Below are 25,470 nucleotides of genomic sequence, written 5' to 3'. Positions count from 1 at the left end.
TTCCTAATAATTACAATTTTTCAAGTGAAGAAAAAGATATCCCCAAAACTAGTGTACTCTCTAGTGGTTGGTTGCTAGGCAAAATCTTGAATGACCATTTTTTACGTGATTAGTCACCTGGTCACACCTTATTGTGAGGTAGCCTGGAAAATATCGCTTTTCTTAAGAAGGTAGAAGGACACTCGGGGCACCCAGCAGTCTCTGCACAGGCTTAAGCACAATTCTGAATAACCATTTTTGCCAGGGACCTTGCAGAATTCCTAAATTAAAAGAGGTTTACTTAGATGATCTAGAATCTCTGCTTGTTAATTCATAATATAATGACTAGGTTCTCCAAGTAGATATAACAGTATTTTATAAAACTTTTTTATAATTGTTTTCGTTTTTAGGAACACCCACAGGTATATATGCAGAATTTTTAAACGTGAACAGATATGGTTATTAAGAGGAAGTAAATGAGAAAATGTCTATTATTTTAGTTGACTATTTTATGGTTTTGTTTTTGGTCCTTCCTTAGTTGCCTGGGCCCCAGGAAGAAAAATACCTGTGTTTGGGGTGGTTTTCAAAATATTCCACTACTACTGCTGCATTGACCAATCAGAATGTAGGGCTGGAGCAGAGTCCTGGAGATCCTCTGCAATGCTGTGCAATAAACCCTTCAGTTGCTTAGAAGGTAAGTCTAGGAGAGTCCTGAGTAAAGAGTCGGGCAGGGGAGGAGAAACTCAGGTTTGGGACAATGGCTGCTCTTGAGCAAATGTGGAAGTATTTTAATATTTGAGTAACCGACTTAGTAATCAATCGACCCTGCCAACATCCTGGATGGAAGACAAACGAGCTATTATATTGTTTGCCTAGGTGTCGTGTTATGCTCAGAATTAAAAACGCCAGGGCCTGAGAATGAAATTAGTATAGTTTAACCTATCGGTGGTTTAAAATAGGCATGCGACCCAGCCAGACTACCTTGCCACAAAGTAACACTGCTCCTACGCGGAAATAATTTTACATCGCTAACAAATGAATTACCAAAGCATTTTTCCCTATTCAACCCTGGGACCCAATCCAACAAAAAGGATGGAAAGAATAGGACTTCTCTATCGATTGACATACATTCTAACCAACTTACAACGGAAGGAGAGCGCGCCTCCGCAAATCATCATCCAATCAGCACCCAAGAGCAGCAGCAGAGGCGGGGCTTGTGGAAACGGCCGCCGCAGGGTTGGCGGCCTTGGGAAGGAGCAAAGATGGCGGAGTGACGGGGTTTGTGGCGTTCCGGCCTGTGGGCCGGGGTGGGCCGGACCTGAGGCAGTCGAGTGCCTCTGCTGGCTCGTGCGAGGTAAGCCTAGAAGGCCAGTGACGGGGGAACGAGTAAGTGGTGGCGTAGCCCAACCCGGCGAAGTACAGGGTACGGGAGCGCGCGGAGCCTTCCTGCAGCCGGCGCGGGCATCGGCCAATGTGGGTTTCTGCCGGAGCTGTCCCAGGGCGGCCGCACCCGCCTTTGGGGGTCTGTCGGATCACCGCTCTGTCTCTGACGCGCCGCTCTCCGTCTTAGTACCATGCCTTCGGTTGCCGGCTAATTCCCCCGGTAATTGCATCCACGCGAGTGTACGTCTGGCAGCAGCTGCGTTGGCCATCGGTTTACCTTTCGAAGAATATCTTTTATTGATTATAGTCCTCGCCTCACGGCTTTGTGGTCACTGTTTTGCCTGAGGCCCCGGTATCAATCTAGGCCTACCGCGGCGCAGTATTTTGTGTCTCTGGTCCGTTGCCCTTGAGATTTTGTTTAACACGTACACCCCATGATTTTAATTTGAGTCTGTGTATGTTTCACGTTCTTTTGCTACCCTTAATATATTTATTCGTTCCCACTCCTACCTCTCCAACTTAAGATTTGAGTAAGCAGCTTTGTCCTTGTACGACCTGATAATTGCCTAATGGCCTGTTAATCTCGGCTGACTCTATAAGTCTCGGTAGAATTTACCGTTGTTATGCAGAACTAAAGAAGTCAGTGTACAATTTTTAGTTATTTTTTATGTCGAGAATGAGTTTGGGGAATTATTAGAACGTAATTTGGGTAATGTGGCTTGCAAAGTGTTGTCAGGCATTTGTATTCGATTTCTGTTTAACATTACGGGGTATCTCGTTGTAATTTGGATTGTTATAACCCCTCACTCGGTCTTTCAGTTAAATTCTGGGAAAGGTTCCGGTTATTAGATTTATGAATTGGTGAAATCCGTTTAAAACTGGCATGTTAGTTGGGCCCAGTTCAAATGACATATAATACAAATGAATGTTTCTAGTATGCTCTTTGCTGGCCCTGGTTGTAGCAGAACTGAAAATACGAGGTAAAGAACCAGTTCCAAATAAGACCTTTCTGTTGATTTTGTTGGGAGTAGTTTTTTAATTTCATCTAGGAGAAGAAAAAAGGGGGCAGAGGAAAGGAAGAGAACATTTTTCATACCTTACAAACAAGAAGGAAGTGGTCATCTATACTAAAAAAGAGGTCTTTTATGGGGAGAAGAGGGTCCTTAGCATCCTCATCAGAGGGGACAGTGTTCCATAAAAACTTGAGAACCACTGCTCCAAGACTTTTGACATCTTTATAAAATTAATACCAGTGCAGGTAGAGGAAAAACTTCTGATCGTTTCTTCTGAATTATTTTTGCTAGTGTTTTTTAGAATAGCTTGATTCATTTGAATAATTTTGCACATGAGTGCATATAACAAGTGGAAGCTGTATCCTTTTTGTAATGTTCTTTTTATTTTTCCCTATCATTGGAAAAACATTTTCCTTGACTTTTAGGTACTTTTATATTCATCTCAGAAAGAAAACAAAATTCTGAACTCAGGATTTCACAAGTGAGTAAAATAGTGGGTAATACTTCCAAATACTGTTTAAGCAGTTTAATAATAGCTAGAAAGAAGTGGAACAATAAACCGTTAGCTTTAACTGAAGACAAACATCAAATTTGACTGTAAATTATTGATATTTAAGCTAAGCCTTTTCAGCAAAAGCAATGAATTAAGTATAAAAAAGAAAGAAAAACAACCATTTGCCCAAACCAATAATTTTTTTTGGATAAAGAAAAAATACCAATTTAATTAGATTGAAGTTCAACTGATAAAATGTTAATAGGCAAATATTATAATATATACACTTAAGTTTTAATTATAGACAAATATTGATATTTTAATCTTTCAATTTCTAAAGCATTTCAGTATACCTTTAATATTCCTAGGTATGAGTCTATTCTGTGCCAAGTGTTGATATCTTCTGAATTCACCACAGAATAAGTTCTGTTTAAAGAGCAAGAGGTGATATTTGTTTATTTCATAACTGACAATAGTTTATCTGCAAAATAGGGTTCATACCTACTGTATTAGTTTCCTAGTGCTGCCATAACAAAGTACCGCAAACTGAGTGATTTAGAACAACAGAAATTGTCTCATAGTGTTGGGAATCATACATCAAGATCAAAGTGTTGAAGGCGAAGGGAAGGATCTGTTCCAGACCTAGCTTTCGGTAGTTCCTTGGTTTGTGGCAGCATAATTCCAGTCTTCACTGGTATTCTGAGTGGGTGTGTCCTAAATTCAGTAGGATTAGATTAGGGCCTACCCTGTTCCACTATGACTTCATTTTAACTAATTACTTTTGCAGTGACTATTTCAAGTAAGGTCACATTTTGAGGTACTGAGGCTTAAGACTTCAACATATGAATTTGGGGAGGACACAGTTCAACCCATAACATCTACTTAGTCATATACCATGATCGTATTATATGAAAATCATTCAAACTAAGACTGCTTTAAGGATTAAAATCTTGTATACCACTCATATAAGATACTTAGTCAAAATCATAGAGACAAAGTAGAATGGTGGTTGCTAGGGGCTCCAGGGAGGGAAAATGGGGAGTTTTTTTAATGGGTACAGAGTTTCAGTTTTGTAAGATAAAAAGACCGAGAATGGTGGTGGTAATATTTTCAGAACAATATGAATGTACTTAATACCACTGAACTTTTTTAAAAGGGTTAAGGTGATAAATTTTCTGTTAACTGTATTGTACCACAATTTTAAAAAGTTGAAAAAAGTTAAATTCCAACCATATATATATATATTCCCGCCCACCCCCAGTATTAAGAAAAGGAATAGAAACTTTGGGGGCCAAATGCCCTTTAGGTGATAGGCTTATTATATGCCTTTAGAGCAGAGGCTTTATTGCTTGTATGTAGAACCTTAATTAAGTCTAGATACACAGTAATAGAAATTTGACATTGGTATAGCACAATATTGGTAGCAATCTAAATATTGAGCTATAGGAAACTGATGTAAATAAATGCAAGTGCTTCTGAACCTACAAGGTAGCTTTAATTCTGATAGAGAATGATCTCTAATATACATTAAATTGAAAAGCAAGTTGCAGGATAAGGTGTATAGTGTGCTGTCATTTGTGGGAGGGAATAAATCTACTTATACAGACATTATGTAGTTGTTGAATATCTAAAAGGATATGCAAAAAATAAAACACTGTATACCTTCTAGTACCTTTTTCTGTCATATGCATTTGATACCTTTCAAGTAAATAATTTAAAATATTCAAAGAAAGGAAGCACTTAATAAATACTTGGTAAATGACTAAGAAGTTAAATTTTTGCTCAGGCACTAATTTTACATTAGTATAGTCTATATCTGGGGATAGGAACTGTCCAGTAAGCGCAGCACTTTTTTTTAATAAGACAGTTAAAAACTTAATTTGAGTGACACTGATATCCATTGTATTTTGTGAAATGTGTTCTGAATTTATTTACATAGCAAAGTAAGAAAGGCATATTTAACTCTCATGATATTATCATTCTTCTTGTTCTTAGAGGAAGCAAAGTGTATTAGTTATATATTGATATGTAACAGATTACCCACCCTTGTATTCATGCAATAAATCTCACTTGGTCATAGAGTATAATCCTATAATGTATTGTTGAATCCAGTGTGCTAATATTTTGTTGAGAAATTTTGCATGCATGTTCATCAAGAATATTGGCCTGTAGGTTTCATTGTTGCCAAGATGTCTGTTTGGTGTTGGTCTCAGGACAATGCTCGTTTTGTAAAATGGGTTGGGAAGAGTTCTTCTTTCTTCAGTTTTTTGAAATAGTTTAAGAAGGATAGGTATTAATTCTTTAAATGTTTGGTAGAATTCACCTGTGAAACCATTTGATTCTGGACTTTTATTTGTAGGGAGTTTTTTGATGCCTGCTTCAATTTCATTGGTAGTAATTGGTCTGTTTAGATTTTCTGTGTCTTCTTGTTTTAGTCTTAGAAGGTTACACGCTTCTAGAAATTGCTCCGTTTCTTATAGCATGTTGAATTTGTTGGCCTAAAATTGTTCTAAGTATTCATTAATGATTCATTATATTTCTGTCCTTCTTTGTTTGTTCTTCCTTTTCTGTTCCTTTAAGTAGAAGGTTAGATCGTTTTTGAGACATTTCTTGTTTCCTGAGTTAAGGCTGTATTGCTGTGACTTTCTCTCTTAGGGCTGCTTTCAGTGTGTCCCGTAGATTCTGAGTCATCGTGTTTTCATTTGTCTCAAGGTATCTTGATTTCTTGATCTTGTTAACCTATTCATTGTTTAGTAGCATCTTATTTGGCATCCATTTGTGTGTGTGTGTGTGTGTGTGTGTGTGTGTGTGTGTGTGTGTTTTCTTGTATTTTAAGTTTCATACCATTGTAATTGGAGAAGACTCTTGATGCGATTTCAGTCTTCTTAAATTTATTGAGACTTTTTTTGTGGCCTAACGTGTAGTCTTTTCTGAAAAATGTTCCATGTGTGTTTGATAAGATTGTATATTCCGGTGCTTAGGGGTGAAATGCTCTAAAAATATCAATTAAGTCTATATGGTCTAGTTCGTCACTGAATACTGCTGTTTCCTAGTTACTTTTCTGTCTGGAAGATCAGTCTATTGATGTCAACAGAGTGTTAAAGTCTCCCACTGTGCGTGTATTATGGTCGCTCTCTCCCTGTATGTTGGTCAATAGTTGCTTTATTTAGGTCCTCCTATGTTGGGTGCATCAGTGCTTACAAGGGTTATATCTTCTTGGAGTGATCCCTTTATCGTTATGAAATGTCTTTGTGTCTCTCATTGCCTTTGTTTGAATGCCTGTTTTGTCTGATGTAAATATTGCTACCCCTGCTGTTTTGTTTCCATTTTCATGAAATATCTTTTCCCATCCCTTTACCTGCAGTCTGTGCATGTCTTTCAGTCTGACACGAGTCTCTGGTAGGCAGCGTGTCTTACGTTCTTTTGCCAAGAATTATAATTCCCCCTTGTTTTTGCTTTTTCCTCCCCAATTTAATGATTTTTAAAAATGACAGTTGGCGGTCAGTGTTCTTTTCTATTGGTTTTAGATGTACGGCACAGTAGTTAGACATTTATAAAATTTGTGCAGTAATCCCCATGATTAGTCTGGTACCCAGCTGGCACTATACATAGTTGTTACAGTATTATTGACTGCATTCTCTAAGGTAGATTCTCCATGATTACTTTGGAATTACCACTTCGTATTTCTTAATCTCTTCACCTTTTTCACCTGGACTCCCCCAAGCCCGCCTCTTCTCTGGCAACCATCAGTTGGTTCTCTGTTATCTATGAGTCTGTTTCTGTTTTGTTCATTTATTTTGTTCTTTAGATCCAACATAGAATAAGTGAGCTCATATGTAGTATTTGTCTTTCTTAGTCTGACTTATTTCATTTAGCATAATAATCTTTAGATCCACTTGTGTTGTCGCAAATGGTGAGATTTTGTTCTTTTTTATGGCCAAATAACATTCCCAGCATCTTTACCATCTCTTTATAGTATACATTGTATATTCTTGTCTCCTTTGTCAGACTGATGGACCATATAGGTGTGGATTTATTTCTGGGCTATTTTATTACATTGAGATACTTTATGACCTAGTGAGATTTACTGCAGGAATCCAAGGATGGTTCAACATCCATAAACCAATCATTGTGATACATCAAAGAATGAAGGATAAAAATCTTATCTCAGAAAACGCTCAACATCCTTGATAAAAACCATCCTTTTATGACAGAAACTCTTTTAGATTGTGTGTCAGGAATCAGCGAGTAGCTTAGCTGGGGCTTTCTGGCTTGGGGTCTTTTATAAGGTTGCTGTCAAGATACTGGCTGGGGTGGCAGTCTTCTGAACTGAGTCCACGGTGGCTCATTCACATGGTTGGCAAATTATTGCTGATAATTTAAAGCCTCAGTCCTTCCAATGTCAGCCTATTCCAGGGTTGCTTGAGTGTCGTCATGATACAGCAGCTGGCTTCTCTCAGGAGAACAGGCAAAAGTCACAGCCCCATCCATTGTGACCTTGCCTCAGAAGTCACTCACTATCACTTTCTCCTCATTCTGTTGGTCACTATTTTGACACTAACTAGTGTACTTCAGTAAAATTCTGACACCATCTGGAGTTAATGCAGACCCCACAAATCAAAGGGCATGGTCTCTAACAAGACTGCCCTCATGTTAGATGCCAATTGCATTTTGGAGGATTCTCAGGCCACCCAAACTTCTGACCAACTGGCTACAAATTCATGGATTGCCACTCAGTCAGAACCAACTTTTGGTGTTGCTGATTTTATTTATTTTTCTGTTTTCTATTCTATTTAGCGCATATATTTATTTTTTTCTTTCTTGCTAGCTTTGCATTTAGTTTCTTCTTTTTCTAGTTATTTAGGGTGTAAAGTTAAGTTGTTGATAACTTTTTTCCTAATGTAAACGTTTACAGCTATAAATTTCCCTCTTAGCACTGCTTTGGCTACATCCCATAAGTTATGGTATGTTGTGTTTTTGTTTTCATTTTTCTCAAGATATTTTCTGATTTACCTTGTGATTTCATCTTTGACCCATTGGTCATTTTGGAGTGTGTTGTTTAATTTATGCTGGCTCATTTACTGTAAATTCTAAAGATTTGGAGTCTCCCTCTCAAGGACAAAAGCCAGTTAAATTCTTTATTATACAGTAGTCACATAGATCAACCTTGATGCTTTGTTAGAGGGGACCTTAAAAAAACGTGAATACCAGGAGACAGCAATAACTGGGGACCATCTTGGAGTCTGACACCACACAAAGTCATTGACTCAGATCTAGCTAGCCCAAGTGCTAAATTGAAAGTTGTTTGCCCTTCCCATCCTCCCAATAAGTCAGATTTCCTAATACAAAGTGACTTTATGTAATCAACAGCACTAAGCAGGTAGCTACAGAGACCCAGAAGTGCCTAGTTAGGTACCAAGTTTACAGGGCTCTATTTGTAAATTTTGTAGATCAGTGCATAGTTGTAGTTTCTTCACCTAACTCTATAATCTTTATTTAAATTTTAAGTCATGTTGGCTAAGTATATTTAAGAGCCCTGCTAGTCATTCATTTATTCAATATATTTTTATAGAGTGCTTACCATGGGTCACACCCTATTCTAAGTACTTGGGATTCATCAGTAAACAAAAGTTCCTTCCAGACAGAGCTTACATTTTAGACAAGACAGTAAATGAGAAACATAGTACCTTATGTAGTAGATTAATGTTATATGCTATGGATAAAAGGAGAAGTAGAGAGTAAGGTAAAGGGGGATAGTGGCAGTGTATCTGTGAGTAGGATGGGAGGACAGTATAATCTTAAAGAGGGGCTCAAAGTAGTCCTCATTAAGAAAATAACATTGGAGTAAAGGTGAAGATACCTGAGGTAAGAGTCTTCTCACAAAGGGAACACCAGTAAAAAGGCTATAAGGTAGGAGCATGCCTGACATTCCAGGAAGAACAAGCAGTCCACTGTGGTTGGAGCCCATGATGGGTAAGAGATAGAGTTGAGGTCAGAAGAGATACAGTGTAAGGGGATGGTGTAGATTTTATGGGGAATCATAGGTCATTCTTTGGTCAGAACTTTGGCTTTTACTTTTTTTTTTCCCCTCTCTTTAATCCCCCACCCCCACCCACCCTTCCACCCGCCCTTCCACCCCTGACCTATGGATGTTGCCATTTCCCCTTAAGAACTAGAACTCTGAAGGCGGGGCGTCTCCTCTCACACACACTCATGGTGCACCCGGGGTATGGTATGGTCCGTGGCTCCACCGGGAGTGCGAACCATGACCCTTCTGCGTGTAGAGCAAACGTGCTAACCACTACACTATGGAGCCACCTCCGAACTTTGGCTTTTATACTGAGCTACTATAGTTAGTGATACATATATGTGTGTGTTTAGAATGGATAAAATTGGATAGTCATGTCTGAGATGTGAAATTGGGTATTTTGAAGAAAATACAAGCTTATGATATTCTAGCATTATTGCCTAATACTAAGATATAGATTGTTTGGGAGATGAAGTTTATATATGATGAATGTATGCATTTTATTGATACTACTGAAGGAATATGTTTTTAAAGGAATCTAGACAGGTTTCTTTAAGAAAATGTGCTCTTTTAAAGGTTTCTTTGGTGCTCGTTTGCTTTATATATTCTGGAAAGAACTAGCCTGTATCTTTGTTTCCTCTCAACATTATGCTAATTATCTTTTCTTTAGAATCGAACTGCCTAACAGTTTAGTGGCTGTGCAAGCTTTGAATTAGCCTGAGTAAGCTTATGTAATGAAATATCCCCATTGCCCATAAAGTTCTAAAGGCCTGTCTGTGGATCATCGGTTTTTTCTTTTTACTTCACTGCTGCTTTTGCAATAAATGCAAATTCTGTAGTTCACTTCCTCTTGATTTGATTCTGAGTTAATTTACATTTGCCTTTCATAAGTTTTGTTTTTGTTTTTATTTTACGCCTACAGCACCCAGTCTTCCTAGGTGGTCTCCCATCCAAGTACTAACCAGTCCCGACCCTGCTTACCTTCCGAGATCAGACAGGGTCGGGTGTGCTCAGGGTGGCATGGCTGTAGACACCTTTCATAGGTTTTGAATCAGAACTGTCTTGTCTTCTTTTTTTTCTAATTTAATTTTTTAAATTTATTTTTATTATGGTGAGATGGATTAATGAAATCCATAAGTTTCAGGTATACAGTTCAACAGTAAGGCATATATATAGTGCACTGTGTGTTCACTGCTCATAGAACTCTCACTTTCAAGCAAAAGAGATTATTCAAATTCAGTTTAGAGTTGAGGTGTTTTTTTAATATGTGACATATTAAAAATGGAAGGGTAGGAATACTAGTTAGCTAATCGCTATCAGCCATGTTTGCAAGCCAGAGTAACTTATTAAGCTTTTGATATGTATCTGTGATTTTTTATTTTTTATTATAGAATACTTATACCATACAATTTATCATTTTAACCACTTTTATATGTACAATAGCATTACATACATTCACATTGTTGTATAACCTTTACTACTGTCTGTTTCTAGAACTTACTCATCATCTCAAACAGAAACGCAGTACCCATTAATCAATAACTCTCCATTCCCCCTCCCCCAGACCCTAGTAACCTCTATTCCACTTTCTCTTTGAATTTGCCTATTCTAGGTACCTCATATAAGTGGAATTATACAACATTTGTCCTTTTTATATGATTTACTTTTGCAGATACTTGCAGTTTTATAAGTATTATGTTTAGCAGCAATGTTTCTACATGCTTGCATTTTATATTTTATAAAATTTTTAGTGTTCAGTGTTGGTATTATATAGTTGAAGATAACTCAGAGTAAGATGATTCATATGGTTTTGAGTAATAAGTATTAGACATCGAATTTGGAGTATAATACTGCTTTTAAACACAAATATTTTATATAGGATTATGGCTGTAAAACTTGGAGTTGCATCACTCTATTTGTGTAACAGGAAATTGATGTGTATATCTCACTTTAAAATTTTTGTATAAATCTAGCTTTTTGTTCCATGTTTATGTATTTTTTTTCTGGCTACTGCTTCTCTGATGAGGATACTAAATTTGGTGTTATGGTTGGACATTTTCTTTGATACAATGTGTAATCCAAAATATTGTCTTCTTTCTATGTGTTAAATATTTTTAAAAGTAAGCTCATGAAGAAACCTATTTTAACCTTCTTGTTTTTAATTTATTTTGTATTTCCAGGTATTTCTCTGTTGTTTCATGGAGTGGGTCCTTCGTTTATCCAGCCACTTTGCCTAATCTTGAAGTGTGGATATCCCTTCTCTATACTTTACCTCCATGATTTGGATTGGAAAAGACTGCTTTTCTTTATTCTTCCGCCTCTCAGTTCAACACAGAGAACTGCTAGGATGCAGTCATTATGCCGACTTCTCCAGGAAGAAAGAAGCAACTGACATGTGTCTTCTGCTGCAGTTTGCTTACTTGTAAAGAAATTATTTTGCAAGCTCAAGGCTGATTTGAAATAGGTGCTTAGATGGTAGTATTTGTGAATTCTTTACCTTTTGTTCCCAACAAGAAGACTGTGTAAATAGCAACTATGGATGACATCAGGGTTTCTTTAATGTCTTCCAGTTTCAGCCACTATCATGATAAGCACAGTTGAGACTGCAGTAGCGAATTCCAAGTATGTACTGAAATTTGATATGAAAGAAATGCTAAAAAATTGCATTTTTTCCTCTAAATCCTGGTTCATCCTGTGACATCGATTAACTGGATAAGAACAAAGGTCCAACTTTGCAATAAAACATTTGGTGTGATAAAGAAGCATAAGGAAGAAAAAATATCAAGGTTAATTTCATATGTGAATAAACCATGAGTCTCTATAAATATTTTTACATACGTAAGTCCAAATTTTTGGTAAGAAGAGGGATTTTTCTCCTAGAGAAGGAACTGTTGTTCTTAGAAGACTTTGGACATTTGGTATTTTAAAACGTTTTTGTCGTTGTTGTTCTTCTAAGGAAGAACCTGCATTATGCAGAAAAATGCTAACCCGTGAATGCATTTTGGGGTTTAGTGAAAGGTTAGTAAAAGGAAACAAAAGTTTTGAGTCTAGCGATGGAACCGTATTCACCTCTCATTCTTTTTTGTGGAGTTTTATATAGCACTTGAGACTTGGTTTTCCATGCTGCTAAGGCTGGAAGAAAAGTGGCATAAGTGGTTTTTCTGTTCAGAAGATGTGATGGACCCTACAGTATATCTTTCCTTCAACACTGGACCTGGAGGAATGGGGAAGAAAGGAGAAGTTTCAATACAATTCCCTTCTAAGAAAAATAAGTGAAAATGCCTTATGCAGCTCCACCTCATTTTATGGTGTTTTACATTCTGTAGCTCTCTTTTTTTGTGAAAGCATAAATAACTTTTTTCTTTTGACCTAAAATCTATACTTGGATATATTTTTCTAGACTGTAGCTGTAATATTAAGCTGAAAAGGCTGGGACTCAGGTAACTTTCCCCAGTTGGAACTGAACTTTCTCATCACAGAATGGGCCTAAGAAGCAATGTTCTCAAACTTGTGGTTGGGTCAGTGTAGATTTAGAAGAAATTTAGGTTGTGAAAAAAAACCTCAAACAAGAAAAATAGTTCCAATAAAAAATATGGATCTTACTTTCTCTTGAAACTAATACTATATGATGAACAGACTATATAGTGTAAAGCTGTTCTTGCTTAAAAATCAACAGAGGATCAGTGTATAAATTGTTCAGGTGTTACATAAGAAAAATGAAAACTTTGAGTCTTTGAGTAGAGAATTTAAAACTTCTTAGGTGAATTTAAGAACAAATCACCCTAGATCATCTCTGTAATTGGGGAATGTTTGCCCAATGCCATACATGCTGTGATCCTGAAAACTTAGGCCAGATGTACCAAGATTTGAGAATAATAGAAATGGCCAAAAATGAGAAATGTTGAACACATTCCACGATTAGTTTAATTGGTCAGCCAATTTGAATTGGCATAAAAAGGGTTTTAGTAAAATAATTATATAAGTAAAATATTTCTTTCAATGGAGGGCAGTTACTGAATGGTAAAACATAGCAGAAAACTGGGTAAAGGTAACTTAAGTAACTTCCTAGCCACTTCCTCATGTTTTAGTATTTTGGAATTGTTAAAGATAAAATGGAACTTACATACATGGGTTCCATTGGTACATTGAGATTATTATGGAGAATTTGTACCTTCAATTATCTGTTACTCATCTTCCCTGTGTCCTTTTGGCAACTTTTTGGGTAGGATCATTTGGCAGGAAATAGAGACCTTGTACTATCAGCACCAGTGAAACCATCTCTGGCCCACTTGTTTGAATCTATTATCACACTCAGCTTCTCCAGTTGCTTTATATTTTTTCATTCACAGCTAAGAGAACCACCATTTAATGCTTGCTCCTGTTTTTGCATCTTGTCATCAGATGGCATTTAACAAAATGTATATTCCAGTTGTACTTGCACAGCATTTATGTAAATACATCTTTGTTTTTTTCTTGGTCTATTTTGGTCCACTTCTTAATGGCAAAAGCTATAATTTTAGGCAGGACTGTGCCTCGATCTATAGCCGTGTTTACTTCCTTTTGCTCATCTACGTTAGCTGGAAGTTTATCTTTTAAAAAGTTAAAAATGGGATATGTGCAATAGAACTATATATATATATGTATATTTTAATACTTGTGGACAAATGTTACAAGTTGTTGAAGAACAACAAAATCACCAATGTCTTCCATTTTGAGATGTGTATAGTTTTGTAAGCATTAGTGCTTGGTAGCATATTTGTAGTGCCATATTAGGGGTTAGTGCATGAGCCTAGTAATTATTTAAACTTCAGGATGAATTGTTATAATAACCAATAGTGTAAAAAGAGTGGAAAATCTATACCTTTTCTCTTTTCATAAGTTTCTGTAGCCATGATATTCTCCCTGGGGAAAGGAGATTAGCCCAGAAAGACTCATTTATGAATAGAAATGTGGGGTTACAATATGAAATACTGTGTTTGAGGATGTTCAAGCTTTTTGTCTTTTGAAACCTCAAATCAAAATAAGGCCCCATTTCCTGATTCCGCTTTGCTCTCAGTTTGAGGTTAGATAGTTCTTATGCTGTTTACACATTGTATGTCTTATAGGTTTATTATTTGTCCTACTCCTTTTGCATCAAGAAAGTATATTTTGCATTTTTTAGTAATATGCTATGTTAATTGCTTAACTGAGTGCTTTTCTAATCTGCACACCATTTACATTTCCTGTCTGCAGCATGCTACGTGTTAATGGAAGAACACTGGTCAGTAGTCTTAGGTTAATTTGTGCAGGTTTTTCCTCTTTCTAAATCTGAATTGTGTATCGATAGGATTCCAGGCCTTTTCATGAGAATTTGAAAAGTAGCCAATGGAGCCTACCCAGGTTGCCATGTAATAAATAACTTTTGCTTGGTTACAGTAAGCCACCTTAAACAGCTTTCACTTTTTTCTTTCCTTGTAGACATAAAAGGTTTTTATTCTGAAGGTATAAGATAGCTTTCTGTAGAAAAGAAATTCCTCCTTCTAAAAGCTGCCTTGCAAACTTGGAAATGGCAGCTTTCTGAGGTGATTATTTAAAAATTGGTATTAGGAGAGTTCAGGATTTATTGACACAGATTGTGCAGTTAGCATAATAGGAAATTCAAAACTATTTTAATGTGGTGAGTCTCATGTGTAGAAGCAAGCTTAGATAAGTAGATTCTTTGGCAGCAGATCTCCAGGGACCCAGGTTCAGATTCTCATAGTGTATTTTCAATAGTTGTACTCTTGGCTCAAGTAGTTTAGTGCCTGTGAGAATCCATTTCTGAAAAGCATTTAAATATTTTTTTAAATACCTCTGAATAGGTAATGAATGCAAAATAGCACAGTATATAGGAAAGGATATTTCCTATTGCAAAAAAAAAAAAGCCATAAAATGAATAATTTTCAAGAGGTAGCAATAAGTTTTGCATGTATAATAGGCTGCATTAACAAGGTTGTACAGTAGAATAAGTATTACTACTTGAGCTTGTGAGGCTCTGTGATTAACAGTTGCACAAAAAAAAATGTTCTAGATAAAGAGCATATAAAAAGGTACTTTTAAAACTATGAATGTATATGACTATATCAGTGTATGAGAAATAGCAACCTTTGCGTAAGTTCAAGACCCTATTTGTTTCCTAGAGCAGAGGGTTAGAGCCATTGAATGAAACTTTTCTAGTGCTTAACCTGGAAACAAATGTACTCCTAATGTAGCCCCACTGAAGCTGTCATGTGGGGATTTTGCTTATGATGTTCCTTTTAACATCAGGCTAATAGCATACTTTTTGCTTTGTCACCTACCCTTTCTCCATTCATTTCTGGGTGCATTTTTAAAAAGGAAAAGTTTGTTGTTTGTGTATTTAGGGTTAAAAAAAACACCAATAACTTGGATTGCTGGCTTTTCCTTATGCCTATGGTTAGTTTAGGGGAGTTAGAATTTAAAGGTATAAAACAAAAGGATTGAAGGGAATAACCAAAGATAATATGTTGGGTTTTTTTTTTTAACCTTGTCTAAAGTAGATTTGCTAGTATAGGCCTATGATCTGTGACTGCTTATTTTAAGAAGAACCTAGCAAACTAGTTTCTTGATCTGAGGAATCGTACAGCTCACATCAGGGTACAATAGTGGAATAAGGGTGACTTCTTATTCCCTTTTACTTCATGTCAACTTGTCCATTTAGCATCTTGAAAATCCCAGAAAAGATTCGGTCTGTGTTCCCTGTTTTCCAACGGTGGGGGTAGGGGGACTAAAAATGAAGTAGATCTAAGAAAATAGTCTCTTGAATATTTAATTCTTATATGGCAACTCCAAACGAGAGGGAGAAGGCTATATTAAATTGATTATAGCTCCTCTTTATATATCCTACACGTACGTCAGTGGTATTAGAGACATTGGAATAACCAGGAATATTCAGGCATTTGCATGATCATGAGGACACCACTGCATATTACTGTGATGTCAACAGTTTAATTAGAACAATTAAAGATGACCCTTGATGGCCATGTTAATAGTTCTAAATGCTGAAATGCACTACAAGTTTTGGTAGTCTCAAAGTATGCAGTTACTTTTCAATGTTGTGGTCTCATGTTTACTTTTTGTATACCCGTGATATGCAAAATATGAAGAGACCCTTGGCCTCCAGGAGTTTACATTCTCATGGTGCTGCTGGTGCAAGCAAATTACTTGTTTATTCAGAACATTGCTTGGCTATTAATTATACCATATTTGGAAGGATCCCTTGGCCAACAGTTTTCAAAAGCAGAGGGCTATGCTAAATTTCAGGGCATTTTTGAGTTTACATTGTATTAGCTCTGCTGTTCGTAAACTCCTTTTCCCCAGGGAGTTGTGCAGGTAATGCTCATTAATGTGAACCAGAAAAACTGTTCTGCTCAAGAGCATCTTCACCATCCCTACACCACCTATGCTTCTCTACGATACAGCACTCAATAAATGGCCAAGAAAACTTACCGCTCAAGAAGACTGTGCATCTCCTGATTCTTTTCCCAGAGTTTTTACATCATTCTCTACCCAAAAGGACCAGGATTTGCAGTTAAGCCTTTTACAACTGAACAGTGGTCCTAATTTTAACCCTTTTTGTGTTTTGTACCTCTATTCTGAAGTAGTGTGATAGATGTAGACTACCAGCCTGCATTTCTAAGCAATCACTTTATTAACCCACATTTTTGGTTGGAGTTGCATGTATCCTTGTTATTTCTTGTAATCTGAATCAAGGAGTTTACTTTGCATGTTTATTAAAATTGGGTCTGATGAAAGTGCAAGCAATAGTGGCAAGCCCATGACTTTGATTTTAGAGTACTAATATTCTAATGCATGACTGAAAATGTCCAGTGTTACGTGGTTACTAGTAATTATATATGTGCATTTACTAATAATGAAGCAATAGAGATTTAAATAGCTTGACTTTATTGTTTGGATTATTTTTCATTTTCTAATTAAAAGTTATCTTACTTCCATTGAAAATGGGAGCTAGAAGATAAACAGGGGGAACCACAACACATTCAAACTGTCAGTAATAGAGCATAACAGTGCTTACCCTCTAACCTCTTGCCTGGTTCCATTAGTCCCCAAGCATGTTTTAAAACAATACAAAAGGCACAAACTAAGCATGTTGAATAAATAAGCTGCTATGTCTATAATAATCAGAAAGGTGTGCAGAGTTTCAGAAAGGGTAGGAAAGTAGGGAATACCGGTGTGGAGTTTGTGAAATAATTAGGTATGGAGTTTGTCTCAAAGTGTATGTAGCTTAAGTTTGCATCTCTTTAAACTAGTGTCTTGGAAATGAATAGAGGCAATATGCATGTATTTCATACATTCCAGGATTTTCAGATAACTAGGCAACTTTTGTATAGTACTGGTATTGACCAGCCATAAAAGATCTCCACAGCAAAGGAGACCATTCCATTTTGTGGAAATAGTTCTGAAAATAATGACATCTGTGGTTTGGTTTGTCTTTTGTCACTGTATTAAGAATTTTTTTGTTATTTTTAATAGTTTTATTCTTGATATTTTGGTCAGAGTGCATAGTTTGTTGCCTAAAGATTTTGATACTAGGTAAACAGGAGCAAGTTTTCACATTTTGGAAAAAAAGGAAACCTTGCCATTTACTTGTTTGATGAAGAAAATATTGTAGCTTAAAATTTTGAGAAGATTTCTGACTTTGGAATAACTCACAACTACAAGTGATTATGACAAATAGTGTACAAATGGAATTCATTATATCTGAAAGAGGCCTAAATATAAATCAGGATTAGACTAGATGTTTTTTACTAGACTCCTTCCAGGTTGAAAAATAATTTTTCCAAATTATTTTAACCTCATTTCCTTTGCTGTGGGAGTTCACTCTGGATACCTTTGGGAATATTTAAGTGTAATGGTAACTTTCCAGTAGTTAAGAACTGAATTAGACTTGTAGCCATTGCAGGGTTTGGTCTCCACTCAAATACAGGAAGTGAGATGTCATCCCATAGGTAAATTTTCTCTTTGCCATTCATTGAAAACGTCTGCCAACCAACGAATCCAATAAAGATTTCTCATTTTTCTCCTGTGGCATTTTAAAAGTTATACCAAATACTATAGATTTCTCCAGGAACCCATACTCCTAAATCACCTAAGTCAGAATAGATATCTTAAGGTTACTAACAATTTTCAAAAGATTTTGTCTCCCATGGTGATGGTATGCTATGCCATCGATAAAAATACATTTTTCTCCGAGAGATAAAAAAGGTATTCTTGTAATATATTGTCATCAGTCCTTAAAAATAATTGTCTTGGCGCTTCCCTAAAATCACTCATCCTTTGTAAGTAAAAAATATTCATATTAGAGTACCCTTCACATAGATTTTTATGTACTGTGCTGTTAAATACAGTTGTTGCTCACTGATTTTACTTGCTTTTTGCATCTTCATTGCACCTTTGGTATATGTGATGTTAAAAATTTTCATTGAATGTTTAAAGTCTTAGGAAAGGCAGTTTGCTTTTTAATCTATGCATCTTTGGGATTTTAGAAGAGTTTTTTTATTCTTTGATGTAAAAAGGAACTGCTTTAAGAGTTGGAAACTCTGCACGCATGTGTGTGTGTATATATATATTTTTTTGGCAATAAAGCAGCATGGGCTGAGAATGCACTAAAATTTCACTGTGTGTTACTTGGAATGGGTCATTTCTAATAATGCAGTAAATAATAGAGATGGGAAAGGAACCTATCCACAGACCTGTGCTGATGTAGGCTCCATATGTCAAAAATGAAATGGAGAAAGGACCCAGGTTTTCTGATACTCAAGTTGCAGCTGTTTCACAGGTCTAGTCCAAGGATACAGGCAGCCATCTGAAGAAAGAGGGGCATCCCATTTAAACTTATACCATTCCCCTTTTACCTTTGAGGCCAACCTTACTAGGTCTATGAGCAAATAAATGTTTCTGCTAAGGAAATACTGAGCTAAGTACAATAACAACAACTATTGCAGGGAATCCTTCCTATCTGAAATATATAAAGCATTTAAGATCCTTTTATGTTTAATATTTAGATGTTGACAAAGTTAACTAAAGAGGTTTTAACAATATATCCTTGATTCAGGGGAAAGGAAAGGAGTTGTTTTTTTTCCAAGTATGAAATAAACTATTACAAACTTCCTTGGGATAGGATATTGTCAAATAGACAAAAGCTATGTGGTTTTTGGGGCATGACTACTATGTAATACTTCTTTTGGTCTATAAGACTGTTATTCATTTAACATACACTGATATATTCCACTGCCAGGTACTGCACTAGATATTGGGGGTTACAATAACGGAGATGGTTTCTGCTGTTAAGGATCTCAAAAGTACAACTCGAGGATTTTCAATATGCAATTTTATTGTTCTTATAACTACATGGAATTTTGAAACTACTATTCAACATATAAAATACTAAATGGTATCAAACTGTAGTAAAGTAGCCTTAGAATCTGTTAATATCAGCCACCTATCATTGATTTTGTTAGACTCCCAGAGCTCTTATACCACCTAAAGCATGTTTAAAAAGCCAACCATTCGTACAGCATATGAAATACAGTAACTATTATAATAAATCCCATCTCCATTGTATAGTGCCAAGTGGGTACTAGACTAATCAAGGAGATCACTTTGTAAATTATATAAATGCCTAACCACTGTGCTGTAGATCTGAAATTAATAAAATATTGAATGTCAACCGTAATTGGGAAAAAGAATTTGTGAAAGTATCAGTATAACATTTACATAAGGCATAATATTGAAATTATAAATGCACATGCCCTTTGACCCTGTTCCACTTTGGGAATCATTCCTATAGAAATATCAGTACAGATATGCAGATACAAGGATCCAATATAAGAGTGGTTAAATTCTGATATATTCATTGAACCATATGCAAGTGCTAAAAAAGAATGTGCATGTGGGCTGGTATAGAAAGTTGTTCAAGACACTGTGTGAAAAGCAGGTTGCAGAATAATGTTAAACATAAATTTGCCTTTATGGCTCTTCCCGTAAGCAGCCTGAGGTGATGTCCAAAAATGGTTCACTATTCACTTGACTCAGAAAACCCCACAAAATCATGCAAATTGAGAGGTTCAAATCTTTGTGTTCACTTCAAGAACACTCGTGAAACTGCCCAGGCCATCAAGGGTATGCATATCCGAAAAGCCAAGTATCTGAAGGATGTCACTTTACAGAAGCAATGTGTGCCATTCCATCATTATAATGGTGGAGTTGGCAGGGGTGGGGCTGGACACAGGATCGGTGGCCTAAAAAGAATGAATTCTTGGTACACGTGCTTAAAAATGCAGAGTAATGCTGAACTTAAGGGTTTAAATGTAGATTCTCTAGTCATTGAGCACATCCAGGTAAACAAAGCTCCCGAGATGCTGCGCAGAATTTACAGAGCTCATGGGCGGATTAACCCCTTCAGCTCTCCTTGTCATTGAAATGATCCTTACTGAAAAAGAGCAGATTGTTCCTAAACTAGAAGAGGAGGTTGCACAGAAGAAAAAGATACCCTAGAAGAAACTGAAAAACAACAACTTATGACCCAGGAGTAAATTTAGTATCAAATAAATGCTAATAAAAGTAAAAAAAAAAAACTGCCTTTATGTCTCATATGTGTATATCCGCATGCTTGTTATAATAGCTAGTATTTATTGAGCATTTACTATGTGCTAAACACTGCTCTAATTACATTATATTCATTAACTTGTTTTTAATTCTCACTATATCCCTCATTACTTCTTAATCCCTCTTTTACAAGAAAAATTTAAATATATTGTTCAAGTTCACGGCTAATAAGTACGTACCCAATGCACAATTTGAATCCAAATAGTCTGGTTCTAGAGCCTGCTCATTTCCTAGGACACTATGTTGCTCAAAAATGGAAAGAAATGTACACTCGTTATTTTGTCATATTTATATCTGCATGTTTTTCTAGAGCATGTAATTTGTAATTGGAAAAAGAAATCTATTTAAAACCAGCCAGCTTAATTTGATGTCAAGTTCAAGCATTTAATTTTCTATTGAAAGTCTACCAAAAAGGCAAATCCAGAGGTTAAAGAAAATAGCCACATAAGAACACCTTTTAAATTTAGATAAAGAACATAAATTGAGGCAGACATACCCCCATGCACAAATAAAAACCCCAAGATGATTCAATATAGTATTAATTTTCTGGTATTGCCAGAGGCTTCATCCTTACTTACAAAACCAAATTTTGCAACTCAAATGCATAAAGCAAATCAGTTTAAAATACTTTTAAGGAAAATATCCTTAATACTGTATAAAATGTTAAGAATCTGCTATTTAAAAAAATCTGCTAGCTATATCTGAACCAAGTTAACTTGTCTGTACTACTGCTTGGCCGTATCATCTCTTGATTGTGCTATTGTCAGACCCTTTAGTGGTAGGCTGGCAGTCACTCCTACTCATTCTCTACAGAACTATAATGAGGTTCTGAAAAAGAAAACCTGATCCTATCAGAGGCCTTTGAAATTCTTCAAGGGCTTCTCACTGTTCTTGAAATAGAAACAAACATCCTTCTGGAGTCCAGTAAGGCCCTGCACGGTCTGGTCTCTACCCACCATGACTCCTGCAGGTCTTCTAGGGGCCTCACAGAGCCTTTGTACAAGCTGTTCCCTCCACCACCTTATTAACTCCTACTTATCTTTCAGACTACTGCTGAAACTTCACTTCCTCACAGAGGCCTATGTTGACCCCCAGACTAGGTCAGTTACCTGCTACATGTGCTTATAGCTCTATGTCCTTTTCTTCAAACATTTACTAGTTGTAATTTTACATGTCTTCGTATGGTTATTTGAATGTCCATCTCTGACTAGGTTATAAGCTCTGTGAGGGAGGGGAGAATGGCTATTTTTGCTTACCTTTTATCCCCAGCAACTAGCATATTTATTAAATGAATAATATAAGCTACTGAGCCAAAATGCTATATAAAGCAAAATATGGGAAAACAGCATTTCAGTGAATGTTTGATGTTTTATTATTCTTTTCATTATCCTATTAAGCTGTTTCGAACTGAAGAGAAAAAAACTATTAACCAACTTGTTGAATATTACCTACAGAATATGTATGCACCTGTATTTTACATTTAAAAAATTATTCTCAGTATTCATATAACAACTGCTCCATGTAGGAATCACAGTAGTCAGCATTAAGTACAACTTTATTTTCAGACCAACCATACATCTTTAGGTCAGAGCATTCATAGGACATTGCTTCTTAATCCCTAAATTTATAGTTAAAGATGTTTACAGAAATAAGTATTATGAAACTGCTAAGGGGCTAAAATAAGTTCATAAGGCAAATAACTATGAAACCTGGACAGAAGCTTCCTTAATTTCTCATCTTCTAGAAAAAGCTTCACAAATCATTTGGAAAAATCAGCCTAGAGGCAAACATAATAAACCACATTTTTCATCGATTTTTGAAGTCAGTCTTTCTCAAGAAATGATCAAACAGCACCTATTGTTGAAGACCGCAGTAAGGCCTGACATTGAAACTCATGCTTTGGTTCTGGATCAGTTTTCTGGCTTGGACTGGTCAGAAGTCACTTCCTTCAGAATCTCCATGAGTAAATTTAAGTGAGTATGCGTTAACATTATCTTCTCTTTAAGCTGGGAAAAGAAATATATAGATATCAGGGTATCTTAAGCGTTAACTCTCAATTTGCTGGTTCTAGAAGCCACTTCAAGTTTAAGCTAGTGATTGGGAGCTGACAATGTCTGAACACATTTCATAAATACATTTCTTCTATTTCTGAAAGAAGTTTATTCAATACAATAAGATCCTCAGATATAAAGTTTCCCGTGAAAAAAGGCCAGCCATTGCTGAGCATCACTGCTTCTGTCTTTCTTCTTACCAGGTTTAAACTCCAAAAATTGGGAAGGAAGACAAAATAAAGTGGGGTAAGAGCTTGTGGAGACAGAATTATTGAATAGTCTCCCTCCTTTTTTGGTGGCAAGAATCTTTTTTTTCTAAATCTTTGTTCACAATAAAAAATACCTTTCTTTAAAATTCTGCTAATAGTCTTCAAAAGTAGCTCTGGTTGTCAGGTTTAGAAGAGATATTTGTTGTAATTAGATAATTTTCAATAGTTCTTTTACCTTAGAATAGCTGTATCTAGAACCAAATTTAGTGTTATTACTCATGTACTTAGACTCATAAATAAACTTATCATGGAATAGGGAATAATGAATAAGTCTTATGTTGAAGTCAGGGTTAACCAAAATAAATTATATTTCTGACACAATTCTCACAGTACACTAAATCTTTTTATGGTCTAAGATACAAGAATACCCAAAATTCATCAGAAAATTTTGTTTAAAGAGAGAACTCTAGAGCCTGTAATCTTACTTGTGCGCCCTTGGATATGCTCAATCATTCTTCTTTGCCACTTTCATGATTTTTTCTCTTTATCTACATTCCAACATTTTTACTATGATGTGTTGGGGTATAGATCTCTGTATTTATCCTACCTGAGCTTGTTGAGGTTTCCAATATGTAGATTAATGTTTTTCATCAAGTTTGAAAAGTTAATTTCCTTGAATATTTTTTCTACTTCTCTGTCTTCTTTTTGTACTCCCACTACCAAAGCATATTTAGGAATACTTGATGGTGTCCAACAGGTCTCTTAGTCTCGGTTCATAAGCTCATCAATCTAAGTTTTCTGATTCTTTCTTTGGCAGTTCAAACCTGCTGAGCCCCTCTAGCGAATCTTTCATTTCAGTTATTGTACTTTTCAACTCAGGGTTTTTATTTGGTTTTTATAATTTCTCTCTTTAGGGATATTCTCTATTTGATGAGACTGTCATCATACTTTCTTTACTTCTTTAAAGCATGGTTTCCTTTAGTTTTTTTGGACATATTTATAACAGCTGCTTTGGAGACTTTGTCTGCTACATCCAACATTTGGGCCCTTTAAAAGGCAGTTTCCGATGCCTGCTTTTTATTCTGTGTATGGGTTATACTTTTGTGTGTCTAATTTTTTATTGAAAACTAGACAGTTTACATAACATACTATAGCAACTTTGGATACACAACCCCTTCTTGTGGTGGTTTGCTTATCTGTTTAGTGAGTTGGCAAGACTATATTGATGTCGGTTTCCCTCACAGTGTGCAGCCTCTGATATCACTCCTCAGAGGACACAGTCTTGGGCTGTGCAGTCACCCTGGGATTACAGTGGTTTTAGCAGGGCTCTCTTTGTCTGTTTCCCAGATCTCTAAGGAGGCTGTGTGCCTCCATTAGCATCATACCCAGCTGTTAGCCTCCACTAATTGCTGGCTGATTGTTCTATTGTTTTTAACAATGCCCCGGGACATAAATTGAGCCACAGTCTAATCAAATTAAATTCAGCCCACCACCACCACCACCACCCTACCCCCACTTTATAGGGGCAGTCTTAAGGCCAATCTTTTTTTGTTGCAACTCCAGGAAGACTCTTCTTAGCTATTTTTCTGATTCTCTCTTATGAACTAGTCTAAAGTTTAGCTTCCTGATCTCATGGAACTACCAGCTTCCTCTTAACTACTTACTACCAAAATCTCCATTGTTTTAGGCAGCACCCTTAAGACTTGAACATCTCTCTACACACTGTTTCAAATAACATCATTTCCTCCCATACAAGAAAAAGCTTTAGGAATTCATCACCACCAAACCAGTATTTCTTGTGAGAAATGTTAAAGGGATGAGGAAAAGGGTACAAATTATCAGGTGTTGTCTATATAAAGGAAACACAATAATCACAAATTTTTACCTCCGCAACTTTTTCTGGTAGAGGCATGTTGTGAATATCCATTTCAGATGCATTTACTATGGCTTTTGTTTTTAAGAGATAGCTAGATAGAAAACAAAATATTAGTACCATGTCACAGTTAAGATTATCAGTAAACTAAACTTGCCCTCTAAAGGAATATCTGTCAACCAAAGACTGCCTTCTTACTGATTTCCATTTCAAGATTCATAATGTATTTTGTAGAGAAAACAAATTCACAATTAATAAATCAGAGAGACTCTGTGCCTCATTCCATGCCTTGCCAGCCAGGAATACATGAGACAGTGTGCCCAGTCCTAGGAGATGAACCATAACTGTTCTAAGCCACTGTGGCAATCTTATTCCTTGTTGTCATATAGTTGCTTTCCCAGCTTAAGGAGATCACGTGACATAGTTCTGGACAATAATTATTTTGCCATTAGAAGAAGACTATTCCATGTTCGCATACTCTTTTTCCTTCCAGTTGGGGATGCTACTGTCTATAGATTTAATGCTTATAATTACAGCAGCCATCTTACAACCAAGAGGAAATGGCCAAGAGAACCAGAGATGCTGACTCAAAGCTCTGTCAGCTAAGCCAATAGAAGACTCCTGGAGTGGCCAACCACTCCTACCCTTTACTTATTAAAGCCACTGTTAGTCAGGTTTTTCTGACTGGTAGTCAAATTCATTCCAATATACACAGATACAGATTTATTATCTTCCTAGACCCATGCTACCTATACTTTCCTAATTTCTACTTAATCA

The 25,470-nt window shown here is 36.2% G+C and overlaps 1 protein-coding gene, 1 long non-coding RNA gene and 2 pseudogenes across 2 annotated transcripts in view; 2 read left to right on the top strand and 2 right to left on the bottom strand.

The window, feature by feature from the left end:
* Nucleotides 1-1,183: 1,183 nt before the first annotated feature.
* On the top strand, nucleotides 1,184-18,558 carry LOC107196287. The gene is made up of 2 exons (XR_003042669.1): nucleotides 1,184-1,333; nucleotides 11,077-18,558. It is a non-coding gene; the product is annotated as an uncharacterized LOC107196287 (long non-coding RNA).
* LOC112469670 lies at nucleotides 9,810-9,928 on the bottom strand (annotated as a pseudogene).
* Nucleotides 18,559-19,962: 1,404 nt separating the features above from the next.
* LOC112469549 lies at nucleotides 19,963-20,449 on the top strand (annotated as a pseudogene).
* Nucleotides 20,450-22,096: 1,647 nt separating this feature from the next.
* Nucleotides 22,097-25,470, bottom strand: part of OIP5 (Opa interacting protein 5) — a 9,429-nt gene continuing 6,055 nt past the window's right edge. The window contains exons 4-5 of the mRNA XM_006920473.3: nucleotides 24,706-24,787; nucleotides 22,097-22,566 (exon numbers count right to left, since the gene is read on the bottom strand). Of these exons, the coding sequence (XP_006920535.1) occupies nucleotides 22,471-22,566; nucleotides 24,706-24,787 (178 nt within the window). The 3' untranslated portion in view covers nucleotides 22,097-22,470. The remainder of the gene's footprint in view (nucleotides 22,567-24,705; nucleotides 24,788-25,470) is intronic.

The sequence above is a fragment of the Pteropus alecto genome, unplaced genomic scaffold, assembly GCF_000325575.1.
Source record: "Pteropus alecto unplaced genomic scaffold, ASM32557v1 scaffold86, whole genome shotgun sequence".
Lineage (NCBI taxonomy): Eukaryota > Metazoa > Chordata > Mammalia > Chiroptera > Pteropodidae > Pteropus > Pteropus alecto.
This window is presented reverse-complemented; position numbering and strand designations above follow the sequence as displayed.